Source organism: Mus pahari, chromosome 2 (genome assembly GCF_900095145.1).
Source record: "Mus pahari chromosome 2, PAHARI_EIJ_v1.1, whole genome shotgun sequence".
Lineage (NCBI taxonomy): Eukaryota > Metazoa > Chordata > Mammalia > Rodentia > Muridae > Mus > Mus pahari.
Window position 1 is genome coordinate 71,953,181 of NC_034591.1, and position 27,622 is coordinate 71,980,802.

Here is a 27,622-nt window from a genome sequence, read left to right on the forward strand (position 1 = left end):
AATCGCACCATGTGTGGGATGTGCCCCATGGGGCTGTGTTTTGTAGGCAGGGAAGTTAAGGCTTGCCCAGAAAAATAACATGTTTTCCTTGCCTGGTGCTTGAGCTGTTTGCCTGGTGACTGGCTGATCGGTTGGTGGTTTGGGAAGAATGGAGACATTGGTTAACTTGGGTGTCCAGAGAATTCTTTGGTGTGTTTATGTGAGAGCTTGTTTCTGTTTCTCTGGAAACAGTAGAAGGCAGAAGGGACGATGGTGATGATGGCCACAGCTTGTGTTCAAGCTCCTTGAAGCATCTCACTAACATGAACTCGAAACATTATTTAAATTACACTCAAGCAATCGAGTGCTTTGAGGGTACCAGAAAACCTCTGATGTCTTCGTCACAGAGGTAAACAGGGTGGCGGAGGGCTTTGGAGACCTTGGCAGTATTGCCCTCTTCACCCCTATTGGAGCTAGATTCCTCTACTGTGCGTCTTACTGGGGCACTTAGTGGAAGAGACAAATCAAAGCTGCTGCAGCCAAAGACTGACTTTACTATTTGATGGGAAATGCTTTTCTAAGATTAGAAATGCCCTACACATAAACTGTGGTGGCCCAAGAGAGACATGTTTTCCTTAGGTCAAATCTAACAACTTCTGAATATTAAAGAAATAGTATCAGCTAGCATTCCTCACGGGGATTGTCTGCCTTAAGAGGTGACCAGTCCAAGGTCTGTGATTATTCATCGTTAGTGTCCCAGCACCTTGGGATGGGACATCTTGCTGCTGTTGATCCATCTCTTTCTATACTCTTAAGAGACTGAAGTGAAAAGATCACTGGTTATGGTACGAATTTTGTTTTGCTCAGCTAACACACTCTTCATTATTAGGGGATCTTTTGCTTAGAGTTATGGCCTGGCATATTTGGAGAATGGAAATCAGAAAGGAAAAAGAATAAGGAACAGTGAGAGTATGAACTAGGCATGGCCAAAGACGATGCCGTTTGCTGGAGAAAATGTAATGAACAAACAAAGCCTGACTGTCTGTTTTGGTAGCCAAGGTGAGGGGGTGGATGTGAGAAAGAAGCTTGGTCTGGATTAATCCTGTTTCTAGTAACTGCAGGGAAGCCTGAAGCCCCTGCCAATAGAAAGGGTGCGACTCTTGGTTTACCCAGTGTTGGCAGACCCTACCAGTTTCTGTGATGACTTGGACCAGGACATAACAGTCAGGTAGAGATGAGGGTGTGGATTTCATTTCTCTTTCTCTGGGAGGCTGTTGTCTGGTAAAGCCTTGTTCTACACACAAATATGTGGCTCCAGACACTCAGGTCTCTCTGGTGATGAGTCCCAGATTCCTTAGCTTGCTCAGCTAGAAAAAGCCAAGTTGTATCCTAGGTTCAAGTAACTTACTAAACCAATGTGTAGGCTGTCAATCGTTTCATATTCATATCCAGTGTGAGGCATAGAGAAGGGCCAAGTGCAATGGATGAAAACAGAGACAAAACAAGCTCCTGGCCAAGCTTAGAGCTTAGCAGGGTGTCTGTCCCAGAGTCAGACTGTGATATAGGGTGTCCGCCTGTCCCAGGGTTAGGCTGTGACACAGGGTGTCTGCCTGTCCCAGGGTTAGGCTGTGACACAGTGGTTCTGTCTCAGAGTCAGACCGTGACACAGGGTGTATGCCCCAGAGTTAGATTGTGACACAATGTGTCTGCCTGCCCCAGGATTAGGCTGTGACACAGTGGTTCTGTCTCAGAGTCATACTGTGATACAGGGTGTCTGCCTCAGAGTCATACTGTGACACAGTGTGTCTGCCTCAGAGTCATACTGTGACACAGGGTGTCTGCCTCAGAGTCATACTGTGACACAATGTGTCTGCCTGTCCCAGGGTTAGGCTGTGACACAATGGTTCTGTCTCAGAGTCAGGCTGTGACACAGGGTGTCTGCCTCAGAGTCATACTGTGACACAATGTATCTGCTTGTCCCAGGGTTAGGGTGTGACACAGGGTGTCTGCCTGTCCCAGGGTTAGACTGTGACACAGTGGTTCTGTCTCAGAGTCAGGCTGTGACACAGATCTTACCTTGAAGTCTTCCTCAGTGCTATGTCTCAGACAGTTTGATTGTTGACTTGAAGATGTGTAGAAGCAACATGCAAACTCTGGGGTATGTCTATGAGGGCTTTTCCAAAAATCTTTAATGAAGAGGGGAGACACACAGGACGTGTGGACAGTGTCATCGCAAGAGCGGTTGTGAGCTGTGTGTCCTAACTGTGGGTGCAGCCTTTGTTCCATCTGCCATGACCGTCCTGTCAAGATGACGACCTTTATCCCTTCGAACTGTGGTGTGGGGCAAAACACACTCTCTTTCCTAAGTTGCTCCTTTCTCTCAGGAGAAAGTAATACATAGTATTTGTGCCGATGGTGGAGCTAGTGCTGCGACAAAACTGACAATGTCATCCACAGGCCTTTGGGACTGGTGTGGGAGAAATATGACAGAGTTTGGAGCTGGAGACCAGAGAAACCCTGTGCTATAGGTCAAGCTTAATAGGCCATCCTGGTGGCAATTGGGAAAACCATATTTTTGGAGAGATGTGGAGCTTGTGGCCCAACTCATGAGGTTTCAGAGGCAATCAGTTTAACGCTGCTGGCTGCCTTCTGCCATTGTCCTGGGAATGTGATCGAGGCAGAATTTGAGAGTGACGGGACAATTTGTTTGGAGAAGGAAATGTCACAAAAGGACAGCAGCATTGGCAAGACATTTCCAAGGAACTGTGTCATGGTCACTGCTCTTCATTCTTATCCAGGTCTAATAGGAGAGAGGGTGACAAGTGTCACAGAAAGATATGAGGAACTTGCAGAGAGGAGTAACTTCAGAGCTCCGGACAAAGCAGGTGGGAAAGCAGCTGCTCTCAGAGAGAGTAGCCTTGCTAACAATAAACCTAGTAAATTGCAAGTATACAACTTGTCTTCATTTTACAGGGGCTCACTGTTCAGGGATTGCCTTGAATCTCAGGAGAGACTTCGAATTCTTGAATGCTGGTAGGATTGTTAAAACTGGAGGAATTTAGAAGTTGAAATGAAGACTTCCTTCCTTCCTTCCTTCCTTCCTTCCTTCCTTCCTTCCTCCCTTCCTTTTTTTTTTTTTAAGTTAGGAGATGGCCATGAGTCTCTGGAAGCCACGGGTAGAGTGTGGTGTGAATAGGAAATGATCTCCATAGGCTGAAGTATTGCAGCACTTGATCCCCAGCCTGCGGCAGGCCTTGGGGGTAGGACCTGGTTGGAGGAGATGGGTCACTGTGGGAAGACCTTGGTGTTTCTTAGCCATGCCCTACTTCTTAAACATGGATGAATCTAGGGAATTGGGTCATGATCCTGCTGCCATCTATTCATCATCTCGATTAGCTATACCCCCTTGAACCATGAGCCAACATAAACCTACCTTAAGCTGCTTCCTCGAAGGGTCTGGTCATGGCAACAAGAACAGTTATTGAGGAAGAATATAAAAGAAATAAGGCTACTGAGCTTCAAGTAGAAATCTCGTAGATAAAGATTTTCTTGGTCATTGTTGATAACAGAAAAATCACAGCATATCAGGGTCTTCATGAGGATTACCCCACATCCTTTCAGATGTCAGTCATGTCACACATTCTGTCTAGTGTACACATGGCTCTTCCTGTCATTCCACACCTTGACAACCTCATGTGTGCACAATGCCTGTATAAGAATAATCAGTAGATTACTATGCAGTTCATGAAGTGCTTTGATGTCACAAACTCTCGATTCTCCCAACATCCCTGGCAGACAATGCCAAGATTGTCTATAGTCTCTCTCTTTTAAAAAGAATTATTTCGTTTTACTTTATGCATATGCATATTTTATTTGCAGTTTTCCTATGTTCATTGTGTCCATGCAGTGCCCAGAGAAGCCAGAAGAGGGCATTGGATTCCCTGGAACTGGAATTGGGGATGGTTGTGAGCCCCTGTGTGGGTCCTAGAAACCAAGTCTGGGTCCACTTTTGATTGTTTTGATGATCATTTTTGTGGGTTTTAGTTGGTTTTTATTTTTTGTTTTTGAAATACAGAGAGAGAACATAAAATTGGGTGGGCAGGGAGGTGGAGAAAATCTGGGAGGAATTGGAGAAGGGGGAACATGATATCTATCTATCTATCTATCTATCTATCTATCTATCTATCTATCTATCCATCCATCATCTATCTATCTATCTATCTATCTATCTATCTATCCATCCATCATCTATCTATCTATCTATCTATCCATCCATCATCTATCTATCTATCTATCTATCTATCTATCTATCTATCTATCTATCTTTCTCTCATACAATACACCCTGATTACAGCCTCTCTGCCCCCCGCTCCTCACAGATGCCCCCACCTCCTTTCTCCTCCCAGAACTACTGTTCCTCCATTTCCCTTCTGAAAAAAGCAGGTCTCCCAGTGATATGAACCAAACACACCATTAAAAGATCCAATAGGACTAGACACAAACCCTCATATCAAGGCCAGATAAGGCATCCCAGCAGGAAGAAAAGGGCCCCATGCACAGGCAAAAGAGTCAGGGACAACCCTACTCCCACTGTTAGGAATCCCCCCCACACACACAAATCCCAAGCTAAATAGACAAAGCACATGTGTAGACTTTCTGTGAGTTCCTATGAGTCCTGCTTAGTTGATTCTGTGGGCCATGTGTCCTCAACCCCTCTGTCTCCCACAATCCTTCCTCCCTCTCTTCTGTGAGGTTTCCCCAAGCAACACCTAATTTTGAGTGTGATGGGTCTCTGCATCTGCTCTCCGCTGCTGGAGAAAGCTTCTCTGATGATGACTGGTCACGCGTATTGCAGAATATCGTTAGGAATCATTTCATTGACTCTTTTGTTGTTGTTAGTCTTGTTTGGTTCTACTCTGGGTTTCTGAGACATTTGTCTTCCTGCATAACATTCTTTACAATTAAAAAGAGAACACAACTGCTACATACGTTTGGAGAGGCCTAGATCCAGCCCATGTATGTTTTTAGGGTGGCGGTTCAGTCTCTGAGAGCTCCAAGGATTCAGATTAGTTGACTGTGTTAGTCTTCCTATGGAGTTCCTATCCCCTTTGGGCCCACAATCCTTCCTCCTATTCTTCCATAAGAGTCCCCAAGCTCATTCCACTGTTTGGATGTGGGTGTCTGCATCTGTCTGAGTCAGCTGTGGGATAGAGCCTCTCAGAGGGCAGTCATGCTAGACTCCTGTTCCAAGCATAACAGATATAATTATGAGGTCAGGGATTGGTGCTTGTCTGTGGAATGGGTCTCAAGTAGGGCCAGTTATTGGTTGGACGTTCCCTCAGTCTCTGCTCCATCCCCGTGTCTGCATTTCTCGTAGGCAGGATACATTTTGGGTTGAAGGTTTTGTGTGTGGGTTGTTATCTCTATTGCTCCGTTGGTGTTCCTTCCTAGTTACTAGGAGTTACTTCCTAGTTATGGAACTCTTCAGGTTTCATATCCCCAGTGCTGAGTCACAGCTAAGGTCACCTCCATTGCTACCTCCCTTATCAAAGATCTCTGTCTCTTCCTAGAGATGCCCCCAACCTCCTCGCCCCTGTCAGTTGCAGATTTCTACTCATTACCATGGCCATCTGGCCACCTACCTGTCCCTCCCCACACCTGATCCTGAACCCCCTATACCCCTCCCCATCCCCTCTCTCATCCAGCTCCCTCCCTTGATCTCTTATGACTATTTTATTCCCTTTCCAAGTGAGATTCAAACATCCTTGCTTGTGCCTTCTCATTTAGCTTCTTTGGGTCTGTGGAGTGTAGCATGGGTATTCTGTACTTTCTGACTTATATCTACTTATCAGTGAGTACATACCGTGCATGTCCTTTTGGGTCTAGGTTACCTCACTCAGGATGATATTCTCAAGATCCATCCATTTGCTTGTAAAATTCATGTGATGTCTGTGCTTTCAATGGTTGAATAGGATTCCATTGTATAGATGTACCACATTTTCTTTATCCATTCTTCAGCTGAGGAATATCTAAGTCATTTCCAGTTTCTGGCTATTATGAATAAAGCCTCCTTGAATATAATTGAGCTAGTGTCTTTGTGGGATGTTGGAGCATCCTTCGGGTATGGGCACAGGAGTGGTATAGCTGGGTCTTGAGGTAGAATTATTTCCAGTTTTCAGGCCTCCCCGCACATATGTAGCAGATGTGCATCTCGGTCTTCATGTGGGCCCTGAACAACTGGAGAGGGGGCTATCCAAAAGCTGTTGCCTGTATGTGGGATATGTTCTTTTAGATGGGCTGCCTTGACTGGACTCAGTGGGAGAGGATGTGCCTAGCCTCACACGCATTTGATGTGCCATGGGTGGGAGATACCCAGGGGACCCCCATCTGCTCAGAGGAGAAGGGGAAGGGTAGTGGGGAAAGGATTGTGAGAGAGGGTAACCATGTGGGGCCAGTGAGCCGGATAAAAGTGAGTAAGTAAAAAGAGAGCGCAAGTGAGCAGCCGAGCAGCCGAACAGCCAGTACTCTTAATTGCTGAGCCATTGTTCTAATCCCTAGAGTCCCTTTCTATAGTAAGAAATATTACTGTTCAGATGAGTTAAGCAATTTACCCAAGATCACACAGCTATCACATGAAGGAATTGGGATTTAATTTGTTAATTTTCTAAGAGAAAATCTAACTCTTTGGCCACAATATTAAACCACCCGCAAATAATGCAGTCTTATTTTATTACAACTAAGATAAAAATCAAGCCTACATTGAAACGAAACTAAGAAAAACACAAATTCTTACTTCCAAAAACATTGAGAAGAGCTCACCTGTGTATGCTAGTGTGTGAGAGAAAACCCATTAGTGTATGAGTGTGTGGCAATGCTGTGTGCATGTGTGACTGCGTGTGTCTGTGCTGTGCTGACATTCTATTAGAAGTATTTAATGTACAAGACTATCTGGCATTTGATGCAGTTAGTGAAGTAGCCTTGTTTTCTCATAACCTGTGAATTCTCACAAACTTTGCCTTCAGTAGTCAACCTTCCATCACAGACACCAGGCACACTGCCCCATCTGGGCTGGACACTAAGGCTCAGGCACAGAGCTATTTGGCTGTTCGTTCATGTGCCTAGCATGAGGTCGTATGCTTGGCTGTGAGGAAAGAGATGAATGATACCCATGTCCTGGGTTTCCCATCTTGCACCATGCTTAGAATCACATGTAAACAAGTTCAGTGTGACAGGTGATCAATCACTGTCCCTTGTCATGGTTCCTGAAGGAGCCTATGAATGATGCCCCAATGGAATCTTCCAATCCCTGCAGAGAAAAGTTGAGATTTATCTTTGTGTTTGGAGCTGGAGGCATGTCTGCCCCTGCCTCTGCCCATCCTGACATTTCCCACACACCCCTTCTGCTATACCCAGCCTACAGCTGCAGCATGTCTACTCTGTCCTGGAAGAGTCCAGGTTTGGATATTCCTGCGAGCTTGACCCTTAACCCTGAGCAAAGAGACCACATTCCCCTGCCAATAGGGTTCCACATCCCTAGTGTGGGTGTGGAATATATAGTATAGGGACTCCCTATATTTTGGAGAACAAGAACAACAACAAAATACACACACACACACACACACACACACACACACACACACACACATACACACACCCCTACCTCTTTCTTGTTAGACCTCATTTAGTGTGTGGTCTGCAAATGGGTGGTGGTGTTCCTCTGTGCTCCGGGGTCAGATGGATGCAGTTGCTTGTTGATGGTCTAGGCCTTTGATAAATGGGGTCTTGTACACCATTTACCTCTCATGGGGGCAGGTTAAAAAAAAGGCCCTTTCCCTGTTTTTCCTTCAGGGTGTTTAGTGTGTTCCTTGGCTTTTGTGAGGAATGCTTGTTTAATTGGTAATTCAGGAAGTCATGAACCACGGGAATGATACAGTGACTTCTGAAAATACAACCGAGGGGCTGGGAAGATGGTTCATTCTGTAAATTGAGACCTGATTTTGATGTTTTTGTTGTTGTTTATTTGTTTGCTTTTAAAATTGGTCATGGTGGTGTGCCCTTTTAGTTCTAGCATTACAGGGATGGAAGATACTGGGACTCACTGCCCAGCTAGCCCAGCCTACTGGGAGCATTCCAGTCCAGTAAGAAACTGTCTCAAAAGAAAATCAACAATGGCACATGACTATTAAGAGTATTAACATTTGATGTTGTCTTCTGTCCTCCACTTGCACACATGTGCATCTGTGCACGATACACACACACACACACACACACACACACACACACACACACACACAGAGCTTACTTCTGAACTTTTAAAGTGCCTATGACCCCTGTGGAAAGTGGGCTTGAGTTTCTTATTCTGTTCCTGGGATTCAATTCATCCCTCAAGTTCCATTAGGAATTAAACTTTGGGTTTTGAGTGAATGAAATGATCTTTCTCTCTTTCAGGGGTCTGAATATGTATTTTGCATATCAAATATATGTGTATTTTATATTCTGTATATAAAATTCACTTCTCAATAAAGCAAAAACATACCAGATCAAAAATATATGGATATGTGACTATGTATTCTTTCTTTCTTTCTGAGAAGTTGACTTGGAGATACCTTTTCTCTATAGGTCTTTTCTGAATGAATGGCTGATTGTGACAGCAACATGAAGCAGAATTCAGAGCTTATTGTGTGCTTTGTTTTGTTTTGAGAAAAAGAAAACAACCCAACAATATCAAACACAACCAAAACAAAACACAAACAAACAAACAAAAATGGGCTGCTCTGAGGCTGAGCTCAAAACCACAGCCCTTTGTTTGTTAGTATACAGAACTAAGGCTTGAGGTTCAGTTCAGAGCACCAATACCCCACAAACAAAATAGTGAGGAAAACATGCTGCATATGATAAACTAGGCTTTCCATCTGCAAATTAGTTTGTGTTAAATTGTCACAAAGTAGCGTTGCCTGGGAGGAGGGAACTTCAGCTGCAGAGATGCTTCTGTGAGCACAACTCTGGGGAGTGTTTTTGATTCATGAGTGACGTGGGAGGGCACAGCCCACTGTGGGTGGTACCATCCCTAGGCTGCTCTGGGTTGTTTGAGAAGCAGGCTAAGCAAGCCGCGGGGACCCCACTAAGCAGTTTTGTCCAGGACTCTTGACCCTGCTCCTTCTTTAGTGCTTGCTCTGACTTCCTTCAAATGCTATTTGTGACCAAGAGATTTAAGCCAAAAACATTTTTTTCTTCCTAAGTTGCTTTTGGTCCGCGTTTTCACACTGCAACAGAGACCAAACTAGAACATCCAGTGATGAGCAGAGGAGGCATTTATCACACATGAAAAAGCACAAAGTTAGTTAGCACCATTACACCTGAGACCAGGGTTTCTTAATTCTGACATTTTCAAGAGAAAAACCTGTTCCACAATTTTGAGCCAAATTTGAAGCAAGCATTAATTAAATACTGGCCAGAAAAATGGGCTTTGGTCAGCTCCACCGCTGAGTTCCCAGCGAGTGGCCACAAGTTGTGTTTTGCTGGGGCTAAAAAGACAAAACCCACAATTCATTGTGTTTCCCATCAGGTCCAATCAGGGGCAAGCATGCATACTGACGTACTTCCTACCGAAGTACCTCCTGCCCACATGCGATTCCTGTAAAATGGATCAAACATGTTTACGGGTGTAAAAACACGTAGCTTGTCACTTCCCAAGAACTAGAACTCCCAGAATTCCAGGGAGTTACTTTGTCCTTAAGCAGATCGGGGTTTACAGAGTAACTTTACCTCTTCCAGGTTCTGTGTTGGTCTCGCTGTGCCCACACTGCACAATAGTATGGAAACTTACCTGGATTCTGCAGCTACTGGTGCTAAGTTACTTCTAAAAATACCTGCTACTTTATTACTGACCTAGTGATTTCTTTCTCTTCTATAGGTATGGTATGGTATATATGGAGAGGTATATAAGTCCATCTGAACTAAATTATTAACCCCAGCCCAACCCCTTCTCATATTTGACTTACTTTTCACTTAGCATGGCCTTTAAATCTACCAGTATTTTAAGTGTCTGAAAACTTGATATTCAAAACACTGTACACCGGGAATCTGAACCAAGTCTTTGGGTATGTCTTACCTGGCATTGGGCTGATAGTGGTCATACTCACCTCTGAATATAACTATAGGCTTCTTTAGAACACAGCCCAGGAAAGCCTAGATTTCTGCTGGACCCAAGCATCCATTCAGATAGGCTCATCCTCCTAGTGGATCAGTATCAATGCATTCATCTTAGGGTAAGCAGAAGTTGTGTATAGCTGCCATTGGTGTTGATGTCTTCTCAGGTGCCTTCACACAGATTCAGGAGATGTTTTAACTCACTGAGCATGAATCAGGCATACATAGTTTCTGGGGATAGAACAATGTATTAGCCAAACTATCTAGCATTCACACAAGTGCACAGAAAACCAAGATTAAAAAGTTGTGACATTTCACGATATCTGAAGATAATGACTTTCTTTTAAATCAGCTTAGTAGTAGGACTGGAAAGGTGGCTTAGCGATTAAGAGCGCTGGCGGCTCTTACAGAGGACTAGGGTTCAATGGGCAGCACCCATACAGCACCTCACACCTGCCTCACTCTAGGACCAGGGGATTCAGACCTCCTTCTGACCCCTGTGGGCACTAGGCATTGATATGGTGTACATACATATGTGCAGACAAGACACTCATGCACAAAAATAAATAAGTACATCTTCTAAAAAAAAAAAAAAAAACCATAAAAGACCACTCCTGGAAACAGCAGCTCCATTTGAGAATGGGCCATCCTAGGCACACTAAGGAATACTGCACAATAGAGTCCATCGGAGGTGGGAAACTGGCTTCATGGAAAGCCACCTTTGACCTTGTAAAGAACACACCCAACTTTGAATTTCATTTCTTTGCTGTTATAATTTTTCCGCCTGAAGATTCCAAGGGGCAATTATTTTAAATGGCAAGAGCGAACTTCCTGGAAAACTAAAGATGCCTCCCTTGTGCCATCTGGTTTTATGACAACTTGACACCAAGGTAGAGCCATCTGAGAGAGGAGGCAGCTTCAAAAGAGGAAACACCTTCTCGGAACCATCATGCCAAAGGGAAGCCTATGAGGCTTTTCTTAAATTAGAGAGGGCCCACCCCATTGTGGATGGGGGCACCCCCAGGCTGCTTGTCCTGAGTGTTATGAGAAAGCAGGCTGTTTCCTTTTGAGGTTGTATCCAGTCCCATTAGAAACAAGCCAAGTGATTTAGTTACACTCAATACTTCCTTAAAACCCAGACAAACACCATCCTAGTGTTTTGTTAACCACACATGTCAAACACAGTTTTCTTGGAGATGGGAGATGTTCTGCAAAAATATACTGTACTGGACAGAAGCAAGAAGAGCAAAGATCTGAGTGCACACACTCAGGCGGATCCATGCTTAGGGCTTCTCTGTGCTGCAAACCTAATGCCTTGCACTTGGGCTCAGCCAATGCGCACTGAACTATTGAACTCATAGATAGGAAAGTTAGAAGACAGGTTAGGGAGAACAAAAGCTCCAATTAGCCCATGACTTAAAAAAAAAAAAAGCAGAAAGCCCACATACCTAAAGAAACATATGGAACATTTAAAAAGAGAGAGATGGGGACTGTAACATATGAAAAACCAATCCCACCGGAATGCTTTCCAATATATGGTTATAAACGCCACATATATATAAAACCACAGGCCCCTGCAGAAGGTGGGGAGAGGCCCCGAGGCCCAGCACTCACTCCTCCTTGGGCCTCCTTCTGAGAATAAGATCGGGGTCAGTTTCCAGAGATGAAAGCTGCTGGAAGTCCTTCCTTCTGGGAACAGGGGGCCTTGTGGGAAGGGAGCTCTTGACAGTCTCTATAATGATGGAGTATGTGACAGAGTCCTGGAGAGGCCTCTGCTTCAGCCTGTAGCAGCCTGAGCTTTGGAGGATATGAGGGCATGGTGAACATTTCTAAAAGCAGAGAATTTTGTTCCACTGGTTCGCTGGAGTCATGTTCAGCTCTAGGCAAACACACACAGCTCTACACCTCTAGGAAGGAGTGTCAGCTGTAAGCTGTGCAGGGCCACACCCCACTCATGCCATCCTTCCTTGTAAGGGACAGTCTCATTCCAGGGCCTAAACCTTTTCTGGTTGGAAAACTCAGCAGCAGGCAGGCATTTCAAGCTGGAGGGCTGAAATGTCACTTTTAAAGGCAGGGTTAAAGAGGTCACACAGCTGCAAATAATACGGGCCCAATGAAATTCAGATTCCAACTGCAGTGCACTTCAAGAATAACACAGGGACAGGAAACGAGCTGACCCGATCCCTCCACTAGCAAAGCCAACCCAGGAGGGTTGGGGACACACACACACACACACACACACACACACACACACACACAGAGGGGGGGGGAGGCAAGACAAAGATTCACAGAGAAGTAGACATACAAAGAGTCAGTTTTACACAGAGAAGACAGACACACTAAGATAAGTACAGATCCACTCAGAGAGCTACAAAGATCTATTCACAAAGCCAGTGACTTTCTTGGACTGAAATTCAGAGGCATTTTTTTTTTTATATTTCAAGTTATACTGTTTGGATTTGAAATATCAAGATGGATTGGAAGTCCCCAAAGTTAAGGCCAGTTATCCTTCCTGACAGTTTTCATGTGGAGGGTTCTGGGTTCAAATATTTGGCTACTATGATTCCGTTTTAGAAATGAGGAAATGCTATGAGTTAGGGTGGCTTTATTTATATTGTTCATAGATAGATAGATAGATAGCTATAGCTATAGATATAGATGATATATATATATATATGGCTTAATTTCTGACAGCTAATGTGGTGTGAGGGGATCCTGCCTGCGTGTTTGATGTGAGGCAGGGTTGGTCATCTGACAGAGAATAAAAAGAGTGTGGAATGTGTTTGTGAGTAGTATGCGTGTTTCCCATAGTGCCATGTCTTTGGGTCTAAATGTCAAATTGGCTTTGCCTGTAATAAATTTAGTTAAGTAGTATGTGTTCTCAGAGAAAACAGTGCAGAGTTGGAGTCTCACTCCGTGGGACTTCCTCAAGCACTCACCCACGTTGGGAGGGGCCTTTTGCTTCTCTAGAGCCCATTCAAGGGTCAGGAGGTTCAATAAGGCAGGGGCCATGTTTCAGATGAACTCTCCCAAGAAGATTCCATCTAGTCTTGTGGTAAGCAATAGATGCTAGCCAGAGTTTAACATTCAAGGTCTATGCTGTGCCTGGAACCAGGTAAATTGCTCCCATAACCAGGTAAATGGCACTGGGGATGGTGTCACTGATGCTCGGTTTGCATCTTAGACATTCCTATTATTTTTGGTCCTAGGCTTTCAGATACGAGCAATGTTTCTCATTCCAAATTTCCTATCACTGTCTGCCTCTACCGGGCTGATGAATGGTGAAATATTCCCTTTGGCTGATCACTGCAAACCAGAGGGAGTCAAATTTTTTCACTCTGGCTCAAGTGTCAGCCTTACATTGAAAGCATGTATTTAGAGTATTTTGTGTAGGCTCTCTAGGTTTTTCAGGGTGCCTTTTCTCTTTCGGTGTTTGACTTTTGGGAAACAGTTAATTCCAAGCATATTATAATGGCCAGAAAAACCTTTGAACGGATTGGTGACCTCAGTCATTACAGAGCAACTTCCCATTTTAGACTAGGAATTTGTGGGGTCAAACCCTGAACAAAGAAAGAGATTCTTGGCAGCCAGTGGGACTCAGCATCAGTGGAGGGATTGAGTTGTAAATCAGTCAGTCATCTCCTGGTCCACTGGGGAAACCTTGCTTTGTGAGAGACTAAACTGTGTTATTAGGATCTTTAATTGTTTTCCAAAAGGTTGAGAAGAATTAGACTCATGAAGTGTTCCTTTTAGCTGAACAGTGAGCCTGACGGTAGGGAAAGAACAATTAATATGGTGCCATTTAAAAACTACTAAGTGCTAGAAACATCTGCCACAGTGGGGCTATTTCTCATCTGTGCAGCCAAAGTCAGAATTCCTCAAAGGGTGGTCTATAGGGTTGTGAAAAACCCAGTGACCCAGGTTGTCTTGCTTGTGATATCTGATGGAATTAACAGATATTAACCGGCTTCCTCCTAATTTTGTCCACCAAACAAAAGCACCTTTGGCTCCCCACCCCTACCAAGTCTGGGGAGATGTCTTAAAACTATACCCAGAGAAGAGAAGAGTCCGTGTCCCACACAATCTCTCATCTCTTGAAATTTGATACTGGGCAAATGTTGCCTCCAGAGTTGAGAACAGAAGGCTGTTTGGGACAATTTATTGTGATGATTCAAGATTCATTATCTATTCCACAAATATTTATTGAACGCCTACTATGGAAGCGCTAGGCAGTGGAGCCTAGGCTGTGGTAATTGCCAAACCAAACTTGGTTTATTAAAAAAAATCCCAGCCTGTAAAATATCTGAATGGGAAATGAGAGGATGCTAGGCCTTGCTTCTGAGGACCAAGTGTGGAACAACCTGGCTAGAGACCATCTGAATAATTTGCCCCATTTGGTGGGTGATAAAAGAACTCATGTGGAGCTTCAGTAAGGGTCTGATGGTGTAATTATTGTACCATGTGCTAGAAAGGAACCATAATAATAGACCGTAAAAAAAATCCACCATGCCTTTTGACTAATACATCAGGCCAGATCATACCAGTTGATAAAAGTAATGAGGTCTACATGGCAGGGTGGTTCCATTTAGAAAGTCTATTGCAAGCACCTACATGGAGAGGAATTAGCAAGCCAGTGTTGTTTGCAGGAGTTGCATGTGGGAACTGTAGGTCATCAAAATTAAGTAGTTGAGGTTTGTACAGTATACATACACCCACTCATATTAGACCTTACTGATCCCTTAAAACCTACTTTATATTAGCAACGGCTGTGTGCCTCAAGACTTTTATTTCAATGTTATGCTGCCAAACAGATTTGCTCCATATTTATTGCATATCATGTAATAAGTTGCTACAGATTCGTCTCTGTCTGGAACATAAACGGAAAGGACAGTAGTAACAGTGGAATGCACTGCTGCGTGTGCTTTAAATTGTTTGAGAAGAGACTTAGTGCATCTCATATTGTGTCTCTGGAAGTATAAAGTCTTTTGCTAATACATGCCAGTATTTATCAAATTATATTAATCGTATTCCTCTGAACATGTCAGTCACACAATAGAAGCTCAGAACCTCAGAGTAAGTCTGGGGGGGGGGGCTGGGTTCAGGAAATGTGTTCAAGCATGAATATCAGAGTCTGGTTCTAAGATGTTTGAAGATGAAGTTGTAACTCGTGACTAAGGAGGTCAAACAGAGATGGTGAATATTGGTGCACTGAGCCCAAGTTGACAGGGAAAGCCAGCATGTTGGTGGGTCAAGGACTGGGATCGAGCAGCGATTATGGTAGAAAGACAGTTTCTCCTTAGACTTAGTCCCTGAGTTTGGCCAACTCTTCCCTTACGTTGGCTCGTTAAACTCTTTAGAGATTAGACAGTAGCTGTTGCTGGGACATTCATTTAATTATCATTAATTATCACCTTCTGATGTCCACCATAAATATGCATACATAGAGCTCTCCCATTTGACTATCATGTAATCTTCATTTTGATTGTAAACATGCTGTTCCATCATGGCTCTCAAGTGGCCCCCAAGAAAGAGCCACACAGGCAAATGAGGAGTTAAATTGTAACTTCTCTTACCTCCCTGGTACCCCCACTCTTCTCCATGATTTCAAAATGTCTGACAGACCCTGAACCATGGAATCAGATACAGGAACATAGGGGCCTAAGATAGATATTGCTACACCTATTGTCAAGGTGGGGACACTGAGGCATGAAGCCATTGCCAAACTGACAGACTCACAGACACAGAGGCATTTCCAGGAAAGCACAGAATTTTTTTTTTTTAGACAAACATGACAGATTTAATTAAAGGATAAGCTACTTTATTCTATTTCTTGAGCTAGTTTATTGTGGTTATTCTGTTGCCCCAATCAAAATTATTGCTCTTTTTGTCATCAGAAGCAGTGATGTTCTGAGATCAGCAATGGCAAAATTAAATAAACAAATAAAAAGAAGTTATTTTTGTTGCTTATAACTTTCTTTAGATAAGAGGAAGCAGAGAGATTTCAAATACACTTAGGTTTTAATTTCTTCTTGTAAATATAATACATAAACATGAAACATTTTACATATGTTTGGAAGAAGTGGCAGAGAAAGGTTTACATGGTCCAAGCACCAAGACACAGTGTTTAAAGGAGCTATTCTCATTACCACCATTTGAACATCACAGGCCACATATGAGTTGTTGGATTTCTACCTTATATTTCATAAATATGTGTCCATTGAAAAACAAAAATTAAGAACATTAACTCATAAGAAAAATTTGAACTCAGAAAAGGAGCTTACATAATAATGCTTAATTTAGGAAAGCATAAAATTATGCTAATCAGCCCGTGTGAGGTCCTTCTAGAGCAACGGTTCTCAACCTTCTTAAACACCAATCTTTTAAAACCCTCATGCTGTGCTGACCCCCAACCATAAAATTATTTCATTGCTATTTTGTATCTGTAATTTTGCTATTGTTATGAGTTGTAACATAATATCTAATATGTGGGACATCTGATATGTGGCCCCTGTGAATGACCTCCCCCCCCCAATCGGGGCGTGACCCACAGGTTGAGAAACTGCCTGCAAAGAAAGTTTACCTCCCCCCATCCCAGTTTTTAGTTTTGCATTTTCATCTCTGACTGGCAATGTTATTTAAGGCAAATATTCCTCACTTTACATTTTGGAAAAATGACAGGATGAGAGACTAGTGTTTGGAGAAGGAGATATAAAATGTACAAAAAAGACAAACTTGCACAGTGGGACTCGACTCATCCATGATGCCAAGCTGCCATTGCTTTCCTTTTGGAATCACCCACAGGCAGCATTTTAAAGCAACATTGCTTCCTGTACGCAGTGTTAAGGCAGTAGGTTCTGAAGCTTAACAACAGACCCACAGACCCTTACAAGGGCATGCAATGCATAAACACAATTCTAATACTGGTTTTAGGATATTTAGAAAATCACGTAAGTAATGTCCCTTGAACTTGCATAGTTCTTCCTGTCATTTAAAAAGAAACAAAGCCAACAGCAACAGGTGTGTTAACCACAGAGCTAGGCTGCACTTCATGGCACTGGGACCATTGGCAAAGGCAGTTTTGACCACACTCAATTTCTGCAGGATGAGCACAGAATTGAAAAGTCTCCCTCTGGCTTTCCCAGTTTCAGAGTTCTCAGTAGAATTGAGGTGGTGTGTTTTGCCTTGGGATCTCGCTGGGGTCTTCTAACTGACAATAGCAGCTCCCTTTGAATAGGCAGGCTTCAGGTTCCAACATCATTATGGCTTCTTTTATATGTGCTAAGGAAAGCACACTAGGAACTGGAATCAGGAGAACCAATGAACTGGAATACGGGACCCATGTTCACTGTGTTCGTATGCAACTTTTTCAGTTTAGGGAATGGCAAGAGATGTCTCCCCGTGATTGTCTTTCTCATGCATTTAAAGCAGAAGAAAGAGATTTTCATGGGTTTCTGTTTTCCTTTAACCCTTCAGATTTATGAGGAATCCAAGATGAACTTGGAGCAGGAGAGGCCGTTTGTCTGCAGTGCCCCAGGCTGCTCCCAGGTGAGTGTGTGGATCCTCTGTGCTCCAGCTGCTAGGGAATGCTTCTCCCGTCCCCTGGAAGGGTATTTCCCATTGGGCCACCATATCCACTGGGCTTTCTTTCCTCACTGAAATGCGTTCAGCCTCTCCCAAACCATTTACATCACGACTCTCATCTTCACTACTGTTAGATCACACTTTAGAGTTTGAAATACTTCCCTTTCACCCCAAAACACAGTGGTGTTGACATCCCTATGAGTAACTTCCTCCGGAAGCAAGCCAGACACATCCTGCCCACCATTTCCGCTGGCCTGTCATTCAGAAAGGGGAAGGTGGTGTGTACTTCACAACTGCCGGTTGCTTGCTTGCTTGCATGCATGCTGGGTGCTTTTTAGGAGTTGTTTCATAGTCATGGGTTGGATTCCCACTCCTTTCTGAGAAAAAGTATACCCCCATGACTGACTATTCGTGAACTATAGTTCTTGGACATAGAAGTGTTAAGAGGGATGGATATCTTGGCTTGCAGGATAGAATCTTGGGGTCTCTTCTTAGTGTTCAGCTAATGCCCAATCTTGTTTGTATGTGGAAATTACAGTTTTGCGTTTTATCTTTAAACCTGAAGGTGACATTTTTGTTCCTGACTCAAGAGTCTATCCTTGGGTAATGCCACGTTCCAGGGGTTTAGATATGTAGAAATGGTTTTCATACCAAGATCTTTACTTTATGGCAGATGGGACACATGTCCGAGTCTGAGCACAAGCATTTTGCTAACGTGGAAGATTACACTCATTTCATAATTTTCATATACCTTCAAGGAAACCAAGGTCCACTCCCATTAGTTTGTGTGATGGTGTTGGCAGTCTGATGTGGGGCAACACCTAGGGGTCAGGGCAATTCAGATGAATATCCTTCTTATTTTAATTTCCCAGAATTCCTGGAGGATTCTGGGAGAGTCTGAAGAGGGGTTTTTGGAGAAACACCGTCCCAGAAATACAGAACATTGTTGCTGGTGTTAGCTGTCGAGCAGCCAGAGCGTAGAGTTTTCATCAGAGGAGTTTGTGCCAGTGTTTCTTTCTAACTGGTAAACAAGAAAACTAACAGAGGAAATGTATGTTGGAGCAAACGGGTTTTGAAAGCCCCTGTGAAGTAGAAAACACTAGGGAAATCTGAATAGGTTGATAAGTAACTGGAAAAAATCCCAGTAGATAAGGACTTTCCATGGTAAATGCAGAATATCTCCTTACTAAGTTAAAACCTGGTTCCTAACTAAAACAAAAACAGCCCTCAATTTCTTCAAAGGGAAGCCTCCTTGTCCAAAGGAACCCAGGTGATTGGAGGGATTTGCTTTGCCTGGCTGTGACAATAGACATTAAGTTTTATTTATTACAAGCCACCTGTACCCTTTCTCAGCACTTACCTGTGTGTGTCTAGGCATTCTAGCTGCCCCATGAAAACCACACTGCTCTAAACATACACATCTGGTCTGGGCATTAGATCTATAATCATATGATGAAATCACAAATTAACTAGTTGGTTGCACTGTTTTTTCATAAAGAAACAACAGACCACACTAAGGAGCTGACTTTACTTGGGGGCAGGGGGAGGGGCACGGGGAATGAAAGTTTTCTCTATGGAACAGGACCTCCAGAGATCCATCAAGATAAAATTAGGGTTCAGGCTAGGTGAGAATTCCCAGCTATGTCCAGGGTTGGAATACCAGCAGAGAAGAGCATCGAGCTATATGTGAGATTCTCATCAGTCAGATTGGAGAGTTATCTATGCATATGTACTGAGCTGTGTGACATATACTGTCCCAAACTTAGCATCATCATCATCCTCTAAGACCAAGTCGCTCTTTGACATGGACACTATCTGGTGTATTATACAATGCTTGGCATCATTCCTATCTTAACCCATCAGATGTCAATAGCACACCGCAGCTGTGACAACCAAAAGAACTTCAGAGGTTGCCAGATGTCCTCTAGGATCAAAATTGCTTCCAGTGGACAATGCCTGTGGTTTCACTTGGGTTATAGCCTTGATTTTTTCTTTTTTTTTTTTTGTACTTCTTTGTTCTGGATCCCCAACTTCTAACTGATACTCTCCAGCTCTGTCCTATGCTTTGCTCTATGCTGCATTTCCCTCACTGGAGTCAGGCAAGCTAGAAGCCGGCCAATGCCATAGTCACGTAGTCACCAGTGCCCTATGCTGCTGGAGCTGGGACAGTCAGAGGACGGAGCAACGGCTGTTGGATTTGGCAGCTAGGTGCTCACAGGAGACATGGGAGAAAGCAGAGGGTGGAGGCCTGACTGAAAGGGATTAATGAGCGAGTGGGTGGCAGATGGCAAGGGAGCTGGAGCAGTGGCACAGAGGAGCCTTTCAGGAGCAGGAGGCAGTGCCGGGAAGCAGGGCAATCCAGGGGCAGCCTGTGAGGGAGGCAGCTGAAGGATAGCCAGGGTGTTTTTAGTCAAGATCAAGACACCAGTGAGGAGGCGGGAAGGAACAGGAGAGCTTGAAGGGATAGTGCCAAGAAGGTAGAGGGCGTAGAGCATCCTGCAGGGCAGTGGACATCTCAGCTGTGTTGATCCCAGAGGGGAGAGAGCAAGACTGTGCCAAGTCCCATGCAAAGTCTGAGGGGATTGAGTGCAGTTGACTTTTGGCTTAAGTATGTTCTCTGTTAGGCACTGGGGATTTGAACCCAGGAACCTAGCCCAGTTCTTCACTAGACCCCATTTTGAATGGCTTTGAATGCTGTGTTGAAGGAGCAAGCCAAGGTATTTCTTTCATGAGGCTAAGTGGACTGTGGAAAATGTTGTATACATGTGAGAAATTAAGATTCATGTAATGTCTCCATTTTAAAGGACAATTCCAAGACGCACCCACCCACCCTCAGTTTTGGATGTAATGATGTATGTAGAAGTCGGTGTGCCCTTTATTTAGGAAAGTATTTCCTTTTTCTTGACAAACTGTTCTATACTCATCTTTTAGTTGGACAAAGATGTAGACATTAGCCGGTAGTCCTGAGTGTCATTGCTGGCAGAATATTAGTAACCCATAGTCAAATCAGCTGGTGTGATTATATGTGTGACTATATGTGTGCTGTATGTGACCATATCACAGCATTTGCCCTAGTGTCATCCTATAATCTGGGGACAAGATTAGGGCACCTGGAAGATGAAGAAACAGGATTGCCATTGCTTGGAGGGGATGATGGAAAGACTCCCCTGCTCCACTTTCTCTCCTTGGAGAGAAACTTTCCTCTGTTGGGGATGGCCTCTAACACCGCAAGGTCCTGGGAGATCTAATCTGTAAACATGAACTCTGTCTCCGGAGAAACAAGGACCACACTTGCTATACTCTCTGGTTTCTTAGAGGCGAGTGTTCTCACTCTGTCTTTTATCCTCTGGGTAGGTTGTTGTTTCCAGCTCCATTGTCTTTTTTATACTATGTATCTCACTTATTTACCATCTGTGATTACTTGTCTCATTCAGAAGGCAACTTTAGTTACTATGTGGTGTTATAGCCCTGTCCCTATAATCCAGGAACTCAAAAGGCTAAGGAAAAGGATTCTGAGGCCCTGGCTAGCCTGGGCTAGGTAGTTGGGTAGTGAGCCTTTGTGAAACAACAACAAACAACCCCAAAGCAGACAAACCTGATTAAATGTTTCATCCTGGTTATTGTGGTTTATTATAGGCTAGGGAGCTCGCTCAGTGGTCAGGAGCAGGTAGTCATATCACGAAGGATTCAAGTTGGGCTCCTAGCACCTGTTTTAACTGACACACAACTGCTTGTAATTAAAAGGGTATCTGATATCCACTTCTGGTATCTGTTGGCACCTGCACTCACATGCTGCACACACTTCTGCCACACACACACACACACACACACACACACACACACATGCACACACACTTTTGAAAATAAATCTTTAGAAAACATTATTTTAAAACAGTATATTAAAGCTGGAGAGGTATTTCAGGCCTTAGGAGCATTGACTAAGAGGCCTGAGTCAGTTCCTAGCACCCATATGACAACTAACACCCATCTGTAACTCTAGTTCTGCGAGATCAGATGCCTTCCTCTGGCCTCTATGGATTCTAGGCACACACATGTCACATAGACATACATGCAGGCAAAACACACACATAGAATAAAATAAATTCTTAAAGTGGTTTATTATACTAAATGAAATATAGTACCATATTGTTTATATCACATTAGCTTTTCTCTCTAACTCATGTACACTACTATTAAATATTTGGTGCTAAGAGAATCAAGAGAATAAATAATACAGAAAGAGGAAAAGCTGCAGTTATATGAAACAAACCTTTGGGTAACCACAAGTTGGTGTAAGTGCCACTGTTTGCAAACTCTGCAGTCTATGCTGCAAGCACCAAGTAAATAACTGCTTTCCGAACCTTTCGTGGGCTTCAGAGTAGTGGAGTCCTGTTTGATCACAAATCCATTCTCTATGTAAGAAGAAATAACAAAAACCTTCAACTGTGGTGTACAAAGAGATTCATATTGACCATCCTGAGTTTCTTTTCAAGTTATCAGAGACTCAGAAATGTTCACCAGAATGTGTTTCCTATGTTTATATGTGACTTTAATAATCAATGTTCAGTTCACTGTGTTCAGTCAATGTGTAATGAAACTGTATTCAGTTTAATCATTACAAGCATACCAACCTGAGACAGGACAGGCTAGTGTCTGCTCAGTAACAAATTTTTGCAGCCAAACCACAATGCTCATTGCTGTACTCATGGCTACGTTTCTATGGTAGAATTTTAGGAAACTCTTCTTTTCTCCTTTAGAATTTAACATAACCCTTGAGAGATTTTGAGTGAATGTGGGGCCACTATTTCTGGTATGAGTCACCCAGCTATACCACGAATTCAACAAGGGAAGTGACAGAGGTTTACAGCAGCAAGCAGACACTTGCCTCTGGGTGTCAGGATCATTTTTGTTCATGATGCAATGGACAGAGTCACCACATGGCTTTATTCAACACAAGAGAGCCAGAACTGGCCAAAAATAATTGGAAGCAACATTTTGACAACCCTAACATCATTCCCTGAAAATTTCAGATAAATGCAGACTGACTATAGTGTGCACAGTATAGAACACCCCAAATAATTTGTCATGGTACTGTGAAATCATATGTGTAATTAAAATAAACCAGATAATATGGGGACTAGGCTTTCGTAAACAGAAACATACCGTAAAGACATCATCCCGTATACATTAGTAGATATATTTAAAAAATTAAGCATGGCGTGGAATTCTTTTCCAAAGTCTGACATAAATCAAAATTCTTCCTATGTCATGCATTTCACGTATTTTTGGTTAATCTGTAGATAGTGTCTAGCATACTTACCATGCCTCTGACTTAATTTTATACTATTATGTAAAGCAGTTACCATTACAGAAAGTTCCACATGGTTTCGCATGTTCCCAGTGCTGCCCAGATTTCCATCCATTTCCTCATGTTGGACGTTATACTCTCTGCCACCATTAGTCACATGTTGGGGCCATGAGACGTGTTCCTTTCTGTTCTGCTATCTTTCCTTAAGAGGCCTCCTATCAGAGGCAGGCACCAGGGCACACTGTGTCTTTGGAGCGTGCGTTCTTTCAGTACCTTCAACAGGGCTTTTTGCATTTTTCTGTTTCATTATTTAGCAAAAGATAAGACAGAGTTCAAATTCGTTGAACTTGAAAAGTTCTCCTCCCCCAACCACCAGATGGAAACCTCTAGTTCTCAAGAAACACATAGAGTCTGTGATTGCCTGGTCAGTTAGTGCAACTGGACGTATACAAGAAGCAGAGGACTTTGGGAAAGTTCTGGGGGAAGGTGTGAGGAACTCTGGGGTGACTAGAGGCAGAGAGCACTTACTAGTAGCCCTTTGCCACATGGGCAAGCCTTTTGCAAACATATGGACAAGATAGTGTACATAGCTGTGTATAGTTGGGAGGAATCCCCTCCCACATCCAGCACACAAGTATAAATCAGCATGGAACTTTACTCATATGATATATATTTTTTCAGAACCGATTTTTTTTTTTTTTTAGTCTCTCTTGTTTTTTATTCTGAATGTCTTTTCCTCTTTGATATCAAGTGTGTGCTGCAAACTGAATGTTTCCTGTTCCTCTCTCTGTTCACCTGACAGCGTTTCCCAACAGAGGACCATCTGATGATTCATAGGCACAAGCATGAGATGACTTTGAAGTTCCCTTCAATAAAAACAGACAATATGCTATCAGGTAAGAGAGCATCAGGCAGGGAAGGTTTGGAGCATCACAACTCTGAATCTTTCTGCCTCTCCGGTCTTGGTGCTGGGATTATAGGCGTGGCTGGCCATACCTGATGTAACTTCTCATTTTTATATGTTGCATTAAACTTGGCTCCATGTTATTTTCAAAGTTAGCCTCACAAGTAATAATGTGCACTGAACCTCTGCAATGCACTGTTCTGCAGTTACATGGATTAATCAGTTTCCCGCCTTTATGGATACCAGGGTAGTCTTCCATGTGAACATATGGCTAAAAATCAAGGCTCATTTGTGAAATAGTGATTAATGATAAATTAATATTTAAATAAAATTAGTTGAATTAATTAAATCGAATTACTGTTGTAGGGAGAAGGAACACAGAGGATGCTCAGGGAATGTTTCCTTAAGAAATAACACTTGTCTCTTAAGTGGGCGATCAAAGAGATGGTGCATAGAAATGTGCTCAGTGATTGGGATCAAAATGAATAATACTTAGCCCATCAACTAATCCCCACATCTTCCTGTCTTATAGAGGAATTAAAAAAGTAAAGATAGAGGGATGAGGAACTTGAAAGCTAAGCTGGGCTCTGCCTTGGCCATGTGACCTTGAACAAATAAATGAACGCTTCAGGGTCTCAGTTTCCTCCTCCATCAAATGGGAATGATTGCATCTCTTCAGCATATTTCAGTAACTAAATATGAGGGGCCAATGGAAGGAGGTTCGAGTGTTTCACAGGCGCGAGCAAGATGACCAGGTCATTGCCTTCTCACATGAACTATTTGACCCATACCCCTGTCTCCCTGACATTCAGGAGGAGATGACACCCCTATGCCTGAATTATAATAGACATCAGAAGAGACACCCACAGGTCACATGACCTACTACTTTCATTGTCTTTAAATTTTCTAGGGATTTATTTTTTGCCATTATTACTAAATCGTATGTAAATTGCCAGTATGTTACCACGAAGCATGCAAGAAATTAGAAAGGCTATCCTGGAATCTCCAAACAGGGTGGTTCTGATGGTCCCTGATCATCAGTGCTCCAGCTGGTACACTGGGCCACCACCCTCTGAGTCAGGCGGGGCCAGGTTACACATGTGAGCAGATGTATTTGAGTCATCATAGCTTCACAAGCCACTAGAAAGGTCTGAGCATGGGCCGATGGTCTGAGCTCAGGAGACCAGTTCAAAGGGACCTCTGCCTTTTCCTCTGTCACCGCCCACATCTACATTCCACTTTTGTCTTCTTTCGAATAAATAAAACTGCTATTCAGGACTGGTGAAGCTTTTTGTGAGTTTCAAGAGGTGCAGAACGTCCCATGAGAAGGTGACAAGAACCATAGAAGGTTCCATTGGATGCCCTGTCTTATGTCATTTCCTGGTCTGTCAAGGTACAGACGGTCCAACTTTTGTGTTTCAGAAGTGATCATGGGTGCAGAAGCAGCCAATATTTAAACCCAACTCTCAATATTGAAACTTATGGGCTATTCCCTGAATTCCTAAACTGGTTTCCTAGAGTAGGTTGCCTACTCTAGGCAGGAAGAGTATTCCAAAGAGCAGGTGTGTAGGATCTGGGGCTCCAGCAGTAAGTAGTAGTGTAAGCAGTCTTCCAGGCAGAGTAGCCTGGCTCTACAAAAAGTCTCATCTGAACATCTGTACAACAGCAGCCAGAAACCTGTGACCACATGAACAATGGGGTGAGGCCCCTTTTTCTCTACTGTCTAAAACATCCTGGACCCTTGTTAGTTTGTGGCCATTACTACAAACCCTGAGCAGGGCCAGGTGGAAAGCAATGGAGAGTGTAAAACCTAATTTTATTTGTGAAATTTATTATGCAAAAAAATGAAGAGAGTGAGAAACACAGAGAAGACAGCATGATGAAGGCAATGGTGCATCTTATCTGCTTCCTTCTGTTTGTGTTGAAGTTAATATGAAATGACTTCATATTCCAGGGAAGTGCTCGATCTCAGAGCCTATTTCTCACTCTGCATGCTCAGAATTCCGTGGGGTTTTCTGGAATAGAGAGCTGTCTAGTACAGATACAATGTTTTAGTATCTAGAGAGTTAATGTTGGCTGTGTGTTGCATTCCAGGGCTGTCCACACTGAATTGAATTAGCCTTTCTGTTGGATATTTGGACTTCACTCTTTTTGTTCCAAGAAGTAACTAAATTATCTATTTATCAAAAATATAAATTTTATGATTAAGGCTTGAACATATTTATGATTACAAATTTGAATGGAGATTTTGCACATCTGTATCTTGATTTGTTTCAACACATTAAAACTTCCTTTGCCACTAAAATTTGTTCAGGTCAGTATTATTTGCCTTACATCTATTTAGTGTCCCATCATGATAATATAAATCAAATAGTAAATGAACATCAAGCAAAACTCTCCAAATTCTTCTTGATTCATTCTTCAAACAATATTTATTTATTAATTAATTAATTTATTTATTATTTTCTTTATTTACATTTCAAATGCCATCCCAAAAGTTCCCTATACCCCCTGCCCCTGATCTCCTACCCACCCACTCCCACTACTTGGCCCAGGCCTTCCCTTGTGCTGGGTCATATAAAGTCAAACAATATTTAATTGCAAAAAGCTTTTGCATTTTAGATGAAGTAAGACTTGACATATCGTATGAAGATGAATGGTGTTAGCTGTGCATTTGTGTGGCTAGTATTAGTAGGTCATAGCATCACTACATACTTCACTGTTTGCAAATTTCACAGTGCCAGAATGCTTGCCTAGCATGTCCAAAACACCAGCTAGTTTTGAGTAGAATGTACTGTTCAAAACTGACCGTCACTGATCCTTGCCATGTCACAGAGAGTGACTGCAGGTGACAGGTATTTAAGTGAGTCTGCTCTTCTGGGTAGAGTATGAACATAGACTCCTCACTCTAATTGGGTAGATAGGGACATGAATGGGGTAGGGTGCTGGGTTAGGAGGACAAAAAGACCCATTATAGCCTCTCCTGCTGTGGGCCTCTCATTCTTATCTGTTCTATATGGTATAGTTTCAGAATCTAAGGGTGATAGTGGTCACTTTCAGTCGTCCTAGTTCAAATGAAATATAACTTCATGACAAGGAAAGTTTTAATACAGAGGAGTGTTTTGCGTGTGTGTGTTTGTGTGTGTGTGTTTTTTTTTTTTTGTGTGTGTGTGTGTGTGTGTGTGTGCCTAGTGCCCGTGGAGGTCAGAAGAGGATACTGTAGTCCACAGAAACTAGAGTTACAGATGGACTTGAGTTGCTGTGCGAGGGCCTGGGACTGAACCCTGGTCACCTGCAACAGCATCAAGTGCTCCTAACTGCTCAGTCACCTCTCTAGCCCCAAGAGACAGAAGTTATTAAGTGCACTTTGAGGGGAGGATCTGTAGAATGCAATTTCCTTTCACATAAAAATAACAAAATTATAGGTTGTTATATATGCAGATTCATTCCAATTGAAAATCCCAGTCAAATTTTTAGCAACGATGAGGAGGACAGTATGTGGGCTATTGTAATTGGACTGCCATTGGGCATTAGAGAGCTCTCATCTTATCTGTCAAGCTTCTCCAGCACGGTATTATTTTTACAGGGTTCCAAGGTTCTATATATGGAAAATCCAACAAAAACTGGAATGGGGATTGAAGTGCAAGGTATATTATTTATAGCCAGGGACACACACACACACACACACACACACACACACA

General features: G+C 43.0%; 1 protein-coding gene across 1 annotated transcript in view; it reads left to right on the top strand.

Annotated features, from left to right (window-relative positions):
- Creb5 (cAMP responsive element binding protein 5) overlaps positions 1-27,622 on the top strand; it is a 397,047-nt gene that overhangs the window by 65,498 nt on the left and 303,927 nt on the right. The window contains exons 2-3 of the mRNA XM_021190043.2: positions 17,602-17,673; positions 23,820-23,913. Coding sequence (XP_021045702.1) covers positions 17,620-17,673; positions 23,820-23,913 — 148 coding nt within the window. The 5' untranslated portion in view covers positions 17,602-17,619. The remainder of the gene's footprint in view (positions 1-17,601; positions 17,674-23,819; positions 23,914-27,622) is intronic.